The sequence below is a fragment of the Phalaenopsis equestris genome, unplaced genomic scaffold (genome assembly GCF_001263595.1).
Source record: "Phalaenopsis equestris unplaced genomic scaffold, ASM126359v1 Scaffold001123, whole genome shotgun sequence".
NCBI classification, from domain to species: Eukaryota; Viridiplantae; Streptophyta; class Magnoliopsida; order Asparagales; family Orchidaceae; genus Phalaenopsis; species Phalaenopsis equestris.
The window spans coordinates 16,102-29,360 of record NW_018165562.1 but is presented as its reverse complement, the minus strand read 5'-3'; the positions used below and the strand labels follow the sequence as shown (position 1 = coordinate 29,360).

General features: G+C 32.2%; 1 protein-coding gene across 1 annotated transcript in view; it reads right to left on the bottom strand.

The window, feature by feature from the left end:
• LOC110033282 (protein HUA2-LIKE 3-like) overlaps positions 1-12,959 on the bottom strand; it is a 44,795-nt gene extending 31,836 nt beyond the window's left edge. The window contains exons 1-2 of the mRNA XM_020737208.1: positions 12,828-12,959; positions 12,431-12,507 (exon numbers count right to left, since the gene is read on the bottom strand). Of these exons, the coding sequence (XP_020592867.1) occupies positions 12,431-12,507; positions 12,828-12,959 (209 nt within the window). The remainder of the gene's footprint in view (positions 1-12,430; positions 12,508-12,827) is intronic.
• Between the last annotated feature and the right edge of the window lie 300 nt (positions 12,960-13,259).

Genomic DNA, 13,259 nt, shown 5'->3' with positions numbered 1-13,259 from the left:
TATATATAAAATAAACAAAATAATAAGAATAATATAAAAGAGAAAATAAAAGAATTAATAACATCCAACTTTAAAAAACTAAAAGCCCATTTGGCATCACTTTTGTCTTTCGCTTTACTTCCTATAATTTGTATATAATTTATTTTTTTAAAAATAAATTAAATTGTATTGATAAATAATCAAAATATATAAAAGATATTTTGAGTGTTTTTAAAAACACCCACCTTAATCAAAAATGCTTAATTTAAATCAAAACATTAAAAATAAAATAAAATAAAATAAAATATAAAAAACAAAAATAAAAGTAATCTCAAACGGCCCATAAGAAGTTCATAAATAATTATTTAGTTTATGACAAACAAAAATAAAGCACATATTATGTTGTTTACATCAATATTTAAATCCTATTAATCAAATATTCATTAAATGAAATAAAAGGATTACTAACTTCTTTGCCACCCAAATCGTTTATTTCAAGTCTAATATACCAATATTTTTAATTTTAAGAAGTGAAATACACATTTTTATACACAAACCCACATGAACACGCACGTGCATATATATATATATATATATATAGGTTCTAGATATGTAAATACATAAAATTAAGTAAGATGTACGTAAATCTTTCTTCAATTCACATAAAAATATATATTTTTCTTAAATTTTACTCTCAAAAATACTTTTTAGAAAATTTTAATTCGTTAATTTATAACGCGTGTCTAATACCCGTCTTTATTTTTTTGAAAATATTATTTAAATCCGATAATTATGTCATGTCTAACATGTAGAAGAGTCGTGTTCGTTTCGATTGCATGTCCGACATTGCACACTTCTTAACTAAAAGTGTTTGTACATCATAAGACTAGAATTAAGCAAGTTAGAGCCATAAGTTTTGATTCAACAACAACTGGTAATTGAAACGACTACCTTACTCATATGAAATTTTTGTCTTAAGTTCAAAAACTAAAATGACATTTAGGGAGGTAAACAAGTCGAATATAAGCGAGCTTAGAGTCTGTTTGTGTTCGGCTCGCTTGAATTTTCTTTTTGTTTCAGATGAGCAAGTGTTTGAAATAGCTCATAAATAGCCAAATTCGCGTTTGGCACAGTTCAAATTCAAATTTGTTTGAATTAGCTTGTATTCAGTTTGATTTTGAGTTACACTCAAGCTTGTATACATAAACATTATTACTCATTTGATTTACAAAAAATTATTTTAAAATATTGTTTCATCCCAACTTCATTATGGAGTGCAAAGGAAAATTAAGTTTTTTGTTTTCGTTTTTATATTCAAATAGGATTCCTAATAGGAATTCTTCCTCATGTGGACAATGTGAGACAAAAAGTTTGGGCAACAAGACATACGAAAGCCATACGTGAACTCTTAGGTGTTGTCTGGCTGCATATGAGATTTAAGGTAATATGATAAATCTAGATTTACGAAATCCTGAATATATTAAATCTGTAAATTTGTCTAGCAACGAATTTACTAAATCCTGTAATTCCAATAGAACTGTTTGAAAATTTTCCCAACGATTTAAGAACTCGTTAAGGCTATTGGAGACAGTCGAAAGCCCGCAATGTTAAATACCAAGCCCCGCGCGAAGTTAAATTCATTGGTTCATGGGATTTAGGATTTATAACCGAAATCTGCAGAATCCCAATTTATGGCATTCGAGGATTTATTTTGTCCAAAATGACCGTATAGCAGGATTTCGCTTAAATCATAAGTAAATTCTGGGTTAAATTGGTTGTCAGACAACTCCTTAAGCCATTTAAGTAAATTCTGGGTTAAATTGGTTGTCAGACAACTCCTTAAGCCATTTGCATGCCTATCACACGACTTTATCGATTTATATATGTGATCAGACAAGCCAAGATTGCAGCGGCAGACGAATTTTTTGTGAAAATGACATTTACATACATTAGGCCCAATATGTATTAACATGCTACCACTCAAATCCCATTTATTTACCTAAACCCTAAACTTAAACATTTAGTAATTACACCACTCAAATAATTTTTATAAGTAATAGATTTTATCATGTTTTTAAAATATAAAAAATTTAATATAAAAATATATAAATAAATAATAATATTTAATTATTTCGAGTCAAAACGAGTTGAACACAAACATTTGTTCATGTTCAGCTTGTTTATAAAGCGAGCTTAAAAAATTGTTCAGGTTTGGCTCGCTAGCTTGACAAATGAATCAAACACGAGCTATTCACGAACAAGTTTGTTTTTAACAATCCTGACGACAGCATACAACTTGAAATATGTTTGCTTCACTGCATTTTTGTTCTAGTCAAAAAATGTAGATTCCACTGACTTTCAGTGCCATTGAATTCCATAATTATTGCATAATTAATAAATCTTATAAATCCTATGGAGATGATCTTCGCTTCAGTAAACAGCCAAAAAGATGGCCCAAATTCTCTTTTAGATCATCTTTACTCAGCAAAAGGACCAAAAAGGTGGCCCAAATTCTCTTTTTTATTGAGGAAGATTTCCATAACCTGGGACTAAATAAGTTAATTTGTTTCACTCAAATTGAATGAAGATTGAAGAATTTGATACTCACCCCATAAGATTTGATCAAAACCATTTGATTAATCAACTTCTAATATAGAAAACATCTTTGAAAAAAAAAAACCCACCCTTGTTGTTTCATGTTTGAAGGAAGTTGTTGGCGTTGTAGGCTTCTTTTAATGGAAACAATAGGTGCAAGTTCGAGACATACTCTTGGACCAAAAAAATCCGACATCGAGGAGATTATTGGAAGGAAGCAAGCATGCAAAGAATAATAAAAAAAATTATTCTTCATCGATCGCTAATATGATGATGAGAAGAAATTATTTTAACCATGATTTTCATTGTGGATCTTATAATATAATTTATACAAAAAAATTATGTAGTAAGTAATTTCTACCTGTGGAAACTACTAATTACATAGTGACTATATTACAATATTACAAAGACATAGCATGTAATTATTTAACCATGTTTTATATCTACATATATTGAAATGAAAGAAGATATTATGCAACTTACAAGCATTAAATTCACCCTGAAACCCTAAGAGAGATTTTCTCCCAATGCCCGTGCATGTACCACCTAGAACCACCAACTTGCAATCCCACAAGTGGATTGAACTAGCCATAGAGAAGGGACCGCAAACAAGCAAAGCAACTACAATTATGCAATGTATGTAAATCATAGAAGGGAACTTGCAGATCCCATAACATCAAAATTAAATAAGCCAAAGATTTGCTTCTTTAAAAGCAAATAATAAATATGATCTAGAGCCCAAACAATAATACGATAATAAATAAATAAATAATAGCAAAAAAAATTGAACTACTTAATGAGCATTTGTAATTAATAGCCACAAATAGATTTTTGATTGTACCAAACTTGAACAAAATCAAAAGCACTTGCAAAATAATAAAAAAATTAGGTAGCAAAAATAATATCAAAGAACAAAAATAGCAAAGTAAGTAAAATTAGAAAGTGGCACATATGCAACACCTAAATGAATCACACATCAAATTTGCATAGACAATTGAGAAATGAAAAGAAAGAAAAAATTTTCAATCAAATTTTATTAATTACATGCCTCAAACATTAATTTATAGATCTCATCCCTCTAAGTTAATAGATCTAATTGTCACAGAATTGATTAACTTCAAATTCAAGTTACACCCAAAATTTAAGTCCTAGTTTCTGCTGATATTTAAAATCCCGTGAAGCCTCATACATATGGCAATTATAGATGCAATCAAACCAGAATTAACTCTGGTCTGACAGCTTCTATTCCCCCCTAATATAGCAAATAGTGGTAATAGCCAATGCAAAGAATTCAAAATATAAGAAATGAATATCAAACAGCACGGGAAAATTTCAATTCATAATAAATATCATAAAAATAAACCATAGGAAATGATAACAACATCAGCCAATATAAGAAAAAATAACAGGAGACCAAATGATAAATACAATCCTAGAAAGCTACAGTTATTGTCAATTTGTCCTTAAAAAATTTTGACTCAAACGAATTGAGCTTTTGATATTCATCAACCAAATAAGGACAAACTCTATACTACTTGCAATATAAATTATGAATCATCACAAACAAATCTAACCCATCAGTAAGTAAGATCTCTAAAATCCACCACCACCAAGAATAGCCTCAAGAGATGAAAAGGCTTCGAAGTAAATTAAATGTGCTTTCAAAGATAGAAAAAATTAGATCACATTGAGATCTATGATGACTATATTAAAACTAGAAATATTGCAAAAAGTGCAGCAAGTAAAGCTAAAGTTATAGATTTTGATGATTCAAATAAAAATTCTTTATACTAAAGCTAAATTAAATGAATATATAGAATTATGGCAAAAGAGAAAACATATAGCGAGATTAAAATGAAGTTAGGTGCATTAGATGTGAAAAAATAAAGTAATGGCTAGTAATAAAAATATCAAGAAAAGTTAAAAGTTATTAAATAAGAATTGAGAAAACAATATTTTAAACAAATAAAATATAAAAAATAAAAGTGGAGCAAACTCTTGAAGAAGATATAATCATTAAGTCCAATAAATTACTTATTGAGATTCAAAAAGCTACAAGAGATATTATGATGATATAGTTAATAATTTCTTTAATATAATTTTAAATACTAAAATGATGCTAAATGATTGAAAAATAAATATTTTGATTTCTATATTTAAGGAAAAATAGGACATTAAAGATTTACCAACCTTAAAGAAATCAAATTCACAAGTCATATAATGATGTTGTAGAAGAGAGTAAAAAAAATATAAGATCAAAGTTATGCAAATTTTAAAGAATCAATATTATTTTATACCAGGAACATCTCCTATGAAGGTAACTGTTTTGTTTTAATGAAAATATATACATAGCAAAAAAAAAATATATCTTCAAATGATTTTTATTGATTTTGAGATGGTATATAATTCATTTGGCCAGCTCTAAAGAAAAGAGATATGTTGATCTTATTAAAGATATGAAAAGTAATTTGAAGTGGCCCATGAGTTTCTAATTACAACATATTTGCATAAAAGATCATCAATGAGTTTACATACCTTTAGATTGATGAAAAAGATGTTTACAAAAATTGATCTATGGATCTAATCTATGAGGCAACCGTTGAAATAAGTTAAAAATTAAAACAATGGAGAAGATATCTAGAAGATAAAAAGTATGAATTAGTTAAATAAAGATTGGACGGATGGTATGTAATTTGAGATGGTTGCGTTGAGATATCTTCAAATGATTTTTATTGATTTTGAGATGGTATATAATTGATTTGGCCAGCTCTAAAGCAAAGAGATATGTTGATCTTATTAAAGATATGAAAAGTAATTTGAAGTGGCCCATGAGTTTCTAATTACAACATATTTGCATAAAAGATCATCAATGAGTTTGCATGCCTTTAGATTGATTAAAAAGATGTTTACAAAAATTGATATATAGCTCTAATCTATGAGGCAACCGTTGAAATAAGTTAAAAATTAAAACAATGGAGAAGATATCTAGAAGATAAAAAGTATGAATTAGTTGAATAAAGATTGGACAGATGGTATGTAATTTAATGGTTAACAATTATTATTCAAAATTATTAGGAAAAAAATATTTATGTGATAAATTTAAGGTAATTATATCAATTATACAAAAAAGAATAAAAATAGAAAATTACATTAAAACTTTAAAAAAAAATGCAATGAAAGAATATCATAAAAACTTTAAGAAAATTAAGAACCCTTCAATTAGGTAGGTGATATTATATGGATATGAGTGTTGGCCAATAAAAAATTGGTTGATACCTAAGTTCAGCATGATAGAAATGAGAAAATTAAGATTGATGTATGACAAAACTTAAAAAAGTTAAATTGGAAAACGATTAGATTAAAAAAGTGATTAGACTGGCGTCAGCTAAATATGTACTTAAAAAATATATTTATATAATTTGCATGTAAAATAGTATAAAATATATTTATTAAATGAGTTGATAAAATTTGAGTTAGAAGTTAGAAATAAGAAGAGGTAGACCTAAGATAGCGTTAATATAAGCCATCAAAAAATGATATGAGAACAATAAACTTTATATCATAAGCACCGCTCATCAAGAAATCAAATAAAAAATAAGGATTCATAAAGTTGATCCCTAAAAATAAAGATTGGGCTAATGATGATAATGAATTCATTGTGAGCTAAAAGCCATATTAGTAAATTGATATACCAATCCAGCATATATGGTTTGTTCAATTTTTAAATATGAATAGATTTAGAATTCAATTAAAGGCTTGGTTTTAGTATGAATTCAAATTTAGGCTTGGTTTTGCATGATATATATATATATATATATATAGATATATATATATATGGCGTCGTCGGCAACCGCAGCGGGCTCTGCTAGGGTTTCGCACGATGGCGATTCCCAGCGGTGATTCCTCGATTTCTCACTTTCTCTCCGTCGTCTCCCGAGACGACGCTTTCACGCTCTCGCAGACGTCCTCCTGTCAATGACGCTCTGCTCGTCTCTACACTCGACGACGTCTCACCTGCTCTCGATGACGCATGCTGCTCTCGTACTCGACGACCCGCAGTCGATGGCTCGTGTTTTCTCTCACCCGCAATCAACGGCTCTCGATGCTCGCGTCTCTCACCCGCAGTCAACGGCTCGCAGCTATACTGCCTCCGAAGTTTGCCCGCCTATTTCTGCGGCTCCCCCCGCTCCTCCGGGGATTCTGTTCCTATGTCACTACACTTGCCGACGACTTTCTTATTCTTGTTCGTGCTCCTCTTTCTGATTCAGAGACTGATTTTCGTATAGGTAAATCCCGCAATGTCCCACAATCATTTCACGAGGCTCTTGAAGGTGGTGGCGATCACACCTTCATTAAAAAACTGGAAAAAAATTATATAAAGTCTGTTCTTATTCTCATAGAAGTTGAAACCAGTACTCTTGCATCCTCGTGACATTTTGCTCTAGTAGGAAAATTTCTTTATGGTCACTCACAACTTGATATCATTCGAAAAGAATTTGATGCTATGAAAATTTCTTTATGGTCACTCAAAACTTGATATCATTCGAAAAGAATTTGATGCTATGAAGCTGTTGGGCAGTTGGAATATTAATTTATTTGACGGTCGACACATACTAACTCAGTTGTCTCAAGATGCCGATTACACTCGCATTTTTTTCTCGAAAAATTATCAAGACCGACAACCGTTATATGAAAATTCTGAAGTGGACTATTGGTTTTGATCCAAAAGTCGAGTCTTCTATCATTCCAGTTTGGATAAATTTTTTGGGGTTAAAATTACATCTGTTCAACTTGAAAATTCTCTACTCCTTGGCAACTGCTTACGGTAATTCTTTCAAGTTTAATAGTCCTACGTTTGATGTCACCAGATCCTCTGTGGCTTGTGTGTTAGTTGAGAGATATATCACTCAACCAGCTCCGAATCAAATATGGATTGAAACCACTCACAACGGGTATTGACAAAAGGTTAAAATAGAACCACACCCACCTCATTACTCTCATTGTTGTATGTTTGGCCACAGATCTACTATTTGTTATCGTTTGCATCCTCATCTAAGGCAGAATATCGTTAAAAATCAGCCACATATCTTCCTTGTTGAGAAGATGCAACTCGATCCTCTTTCCAACACCGCAATTCCTGACAAAGAACACCAAACTACAGTTGTGTTTATACCACCCACTGTTATTGAAGATGACTCACTTACATGTCAAGACACACGAGAGTGCTCTTTTGATCCACCAACAGATCAGCCAGTACAATATGTAGTTGCTTCTAATGTTCAAAAGTCTACACATCTCCAGCACACTTTAGAACAATATCAGGTGAGTCAATATTCAGATGATGAATGATAGGTTTACTTCAGAAGGAAGAAGAATAATGGAGGCCGACTCCAACCTGGGAACATATTGGATAATATATTGGTTACTAATGGCAATGGCAATCATCTTACCAACTTATTAGTTTTTTTCTTCCCTATAACTGGAGACAGAGGCAAGGCCAAATTGGATCGCTCTCTAGCCGCCTAATATTTTGTATTTCGACGCTTTTAGGCTTTTTCTTTAACTCTCGAATGTACTTTTCTATATTTCTAGTTTTTGAGCCCTTTGTGATTTTTGTGTGGGCAGAGTGTGTGTGTACATACATACATAAATATATATATATATATATATATATATATATTCTGTCTTATTTAAAGAAATTTCATAAACTAAAGTTTTCTTTAGTATGATCCTATTATTGGTATTTTGTTTTAAAAAGGCTGTGAAATGTCAAATAATTTTTTAAAAAAATATTATGCAAATATGTAATAGTCTTTACAAAAAATAATTACAATAATCTCAAACTCTAAAGCACTATAATAAACCTCATCTTTATCTGAATATTATTACCTATTTCCTTTCCTAACACACACAATACAATAGCTTTTAACAAAATAATTTTTTAGGCAAATAATATTTAGCCGTTAAATTTTAGAACAAAAAAAAAACATTCAAACGCACTATAGTCACTTAAAAGTTGTTAATCTACAGAATACAAAAGTGGGAAATTGTGTCATGTTTATAATTCATGTCAGTACAAGTACTTTTATTTTTGTAGAAAAAATTTATCTTGAGTGGATCCCAATAGCTTATTTTAGCAAATTCTACTATTTATAAATTATATATATAATTACATCTTTCATCACATAAATGCTACTTTAACTAGATAGAAATTACGTTGAAATTGTTTAGAATAATGACTGAACTAATTTTGCATACATTGCAACTTGTTGTCCTATTTATTGGCTTTGATATGAATTCATGCATATAGAAAACAAAGTAATACAGCATCAATTCTAAAATAATCCCATTATATTGGGTGAAAAATAACAAAACCAACATTCAATTCATAAGATACAAACTATTAATCATTTAATGAAAACTAATAAATATAAGAAATCAGTTCAGACAAAAAAATCTAAGAACCACTAAAATAGATTAAAAACTCTAAGGGTCACAAAATCCACTCACATGATTTTGGTTTCATGGCAATCAATAGAAATAGGTCGTAACAAATCCAAATAAATATAATCTCTGTTTCAACAAACATCAAAAAATGTGGAAGAATAACAGAAGTAATGAAAAGAAGACATAAGAAGAGCATATATCATGCTAATATTTTTCAATTATCTCAAATAATTGAATCTCAAGAGAAAGATTGCAAATCCAAATAATGCTTTTACTCGTCATTAAATGATTTAAGCAAATGCCTCAAAACCTTATTTACAATAGCAAAGTAACTCAGAAATAAGCACCCACCAACTAAACTCAAGGCAAGGTAGATGTTCCAAATGCCTATAATTACATAATAGCCCACATCATCTTTCATCAAATAAAAACAAAGCTGCAATCCCATATATAAAGTGTTTAAATGTCTCATTGCAGTTTAGACAAGCAAAAATTAAGGGTCACGCAGCTATAATTTTGCAAAGGAATCATCGATGTTAAAAAAAAAAAAAAATTACTCCCAGTAACATACCCTTAGAGGTTGATGGACCCAACAAGACAAAAGAAGCACAGAAAACCATCCCAATCTTCGCTTATCATTCTAATAGAGGATAAAGAGAATGATAAAATGAGAAGCGCCAACTCATCATGTTGTAATTTCATGATAAAGAGAGAGTGTGTGAGATAGGCCATCTAGCCATACCTTCCCATTCACCACCCCAATCTACATTTGAGGTCCAATTACACAGAGAGAAAGGTTCCATCCACTAAACCCATGGCACAGGTGTGGGAGCGTCAACATATGGAAAGAGAAAATAAGAAAAAAATAACAAGAGAATGAAATAAGTTTTGAACAATTGTGTTGCGCAATCAAAAAATATTGGACATATTTTTCAAGACAAAATAAAATTATTAGCCAAATCAATAAGCTATAAATAAGGAATATGAGAGTCCATCTCCATATCAATCATAGATAACAATGATGATGGTTGACTTGTGCATTCCAAGGCACAAGAAGATAGACCTTCTTGTATGAAACTAATAAGCGCAAATAATACCTTGTGAGACCCCTAAAAATCAACCAAAAAAAAAGTAAGAAACACAACTTTTTCGTAATTTTTTTTATATTAATTTTTTGCTGGCAGTGCTTAATAGCTTCACGGTACAAACCACTGCTTGTGTGATGCTTGGTGGATGTGAGAACATAAATGCAGATGAAGACCTCAAAGAGTTGTTTTCATAAATATCCCCTTCAGATGTTAATTTCTAATTCACAATCACTTTATCTATGAAAACATATTAATTATATGCCTTATCATGCACTCCTTAAACATCGATTCATGTGAAGAATGGCTGATTTATATCTGCACACTTTAGAATCAAATGGAAACAAATCAAATCTTTAATCTTATTCTCCTAATCATTTACACGTCTTTACCATTGAGGGTAAGAAAACAAAAATATAATGATTGAGTCAGTATGTGTATGCGATTTTAAAATAAAAAAAAAATATCTAACTTTTACTTTCCAATAAAAATTGCATCATAATTCAATGAAATTGCAATTCCATTCAAACCAGAAGCCAAGGAGAGGGTTTGTTATCAAGCTGAAATTAAGACAACCTTTTGTTACTATATAAGGTGGATAAAGCAAGCCGCCTTACAAAAGTTACCAACTCTCTGAAATAATTTTTTCTTGATGGGCCTTTTTGAGTCAAAAATAGGTAGGCTTGTTATTTCAACTGAAGTTCATACCAAGCAATAACATTTTAAACCATTTTAGAAACAGGATGTTTGTGGAGTAAAAATACAAAAATATGTTCACACAGTCGATTGGCATAAAAAATCTTAAGTTCAAAACAACCATAAGAGATCATAAATAAAGCTGCTTTGAATTTCAAAATTTATAAATTTATCTGCATGATCAAGATTCGCAGATTTAAACAAAAAAATAAAGGAGTGATTTCATGTTCCAAAAACATTTATGAGCATAATAAATCATCCCTAATTAGTAAAAAAAATCATTACATAGCTTATAGACAAAAGCAACTTTCCCTCCTTAATTCAAACTTGGTGCCCATTATGCATAAAAAGAAAGACGCCAATACATCCTCACATTTACTATAGTGTCCATGGGACATATATGCAATTCAGCAAACTGCATACACAAAAACTAAGGCAAGCAAATAAAGGCAACTTGACAAAAAGTCATTTTAAAATTTCAGTCTCCTTGATGCCAGAGTTATTGCAATACCACAACAGAATAATACTTTTATTGTTGAAATTAAAAGAGATTACATGCAAGACACTTGAAAACAGGAACACAATGACACAAGCATAAACTAGGGCCTAGGTCAGGGTGGTGGTGTAGCGGTTTGAGGGGAAGTAAAAGCTATGAAAGGTTGTATAATGGAAAGACAGCAAACTGGTGATGGGTTGGATGGTTTGAGTGGGTGGATGGGGGGGAGGCTGGATGTTGGATAGTGGCGGGGAAAGGGGAAGGGGGCATGACCATATGGACCGATGCGGATTGGACCTTGTTGCAGTAAGCAGGTAGGAGGATGAGGTTAACGATAGTTTGCAGCAGGTTGGTTGAGCCTAGCGGCAATAAACAGGGAGGGGGATGGGTTTAACAGCAGCCAACCTGGAAGGGAAGAGTAGAAGAGGCTGTTGTGGCTATGGGGGTGTGGGGGTGGATGGCAGCGAGGAAGCCAAGGAAAAAGGGAAGGATACACACCACCTCAGAATGAGTTACAGTTGTAGCATATTCTCGCACTCGGATACATCACTATAACAGAATAAGGGGACGCTGAAGGCTGATATTGGCTGATATTCCTTTAGTAGCTCACCCTAACACAGAAAACTGTATATTTATAATAAAGGATAACAAGGAGGGGGAAACCACTCCCCTTGGGTGGCAAACCCCAACCTTAAGCAGGGTTGAGTCCGGTTCAACCTCCATGTTGAACCGATTTGGCAGGTCAGGCCTCCAGCCCCTGCGTCAATCCTCTAGTCAGAAGTTATGGACAAATTCCAACGTTCAAAGAAGTGAAACATAAATTGATGCTTCCATAGTATGGCAAAGGAATAGTTGAAAAAATAATCTCATACACAATAAGAAAAAGGAAGGAGATCTGGACTACACTGTTATGTGAGAAAAATACTAAACTTTCAATGCAATAAGAATGAATAAAACTAAAAAAAGGCATCAATTTGCAAAAACTAAACAGCAGAAACAACTACAATCTCACAAACAAGACAAAAATTAAGCAGCTAAACTCTATAAAAAACAGCCCGAACTTTTTTTCAGAAAATTCATTCAAAACCTACCGTTAAAAGGCCTTAAAAAAACGCAGTAATATACTACTCACATTTGTTTGGTCCCATAGAAGTAAACAAGGAGCTTCTTACGATCGGATGAGAATCCCCACTTCTCAGGTTCACTTATCTGACAAAGTTGAAAGAAGAAAGACTTGAAAAATAAGATAACGTTAACGTTAGCCCACATCAAACATGCAAAGGGCAGAAACCATCCAAACAAACAAAAAAAAATTAAAAATAGGACAAAGGAGATGAACAATAAAAAAGTTCATCAAACAACAACCCCCAGCATCCTTTCTGCCATCCAACCACTTGATCGACCCAAGAAAAAAAAAACCTAGACCAAATCAAACACTAGAAAAAGAAAAAAAGAAAAAAACCCTAGCAAATCAAGCCGGCCTAACCAAGAAACCAATAAGCTTTTACGCAAAGGAAAGGCAGACGTACCATAGCCGGCCACGCCGGGAATCCCTTCATCTTCGCGAGAACAAGATCACCGATCTTCCACTGCTGCAGCGCAGCCGCCGCCGCCGCCGCCGCTGACGTTCTTGTAGATCCTTTCCGACGGCTCGGTGCCATCCAGCGCTCGGAAACCGGCCCAAGCAGAAAACAACAGGTGCCCAAACATGAAAATCGAGAATTCAGAGAGGGGAAGCGAGGGGCGGTGAAAGATGGAGCAGGCTTCCACTGCGGCTGTGAAAAAAGCCCCGATTTCTTGCCGAGGGTTCGAGTGGAAAGATGGTGGGGGTCTGTAGGTAAGGAAGGAGGCGCATGGTGTTGGTGTTATGTGGCAGAAGCGCATTCACGACTTCCTATTCCAACTATATATTATTGCGTTATTTATGTTATGGTTACATTTATAATTAAGTATTTTATGTA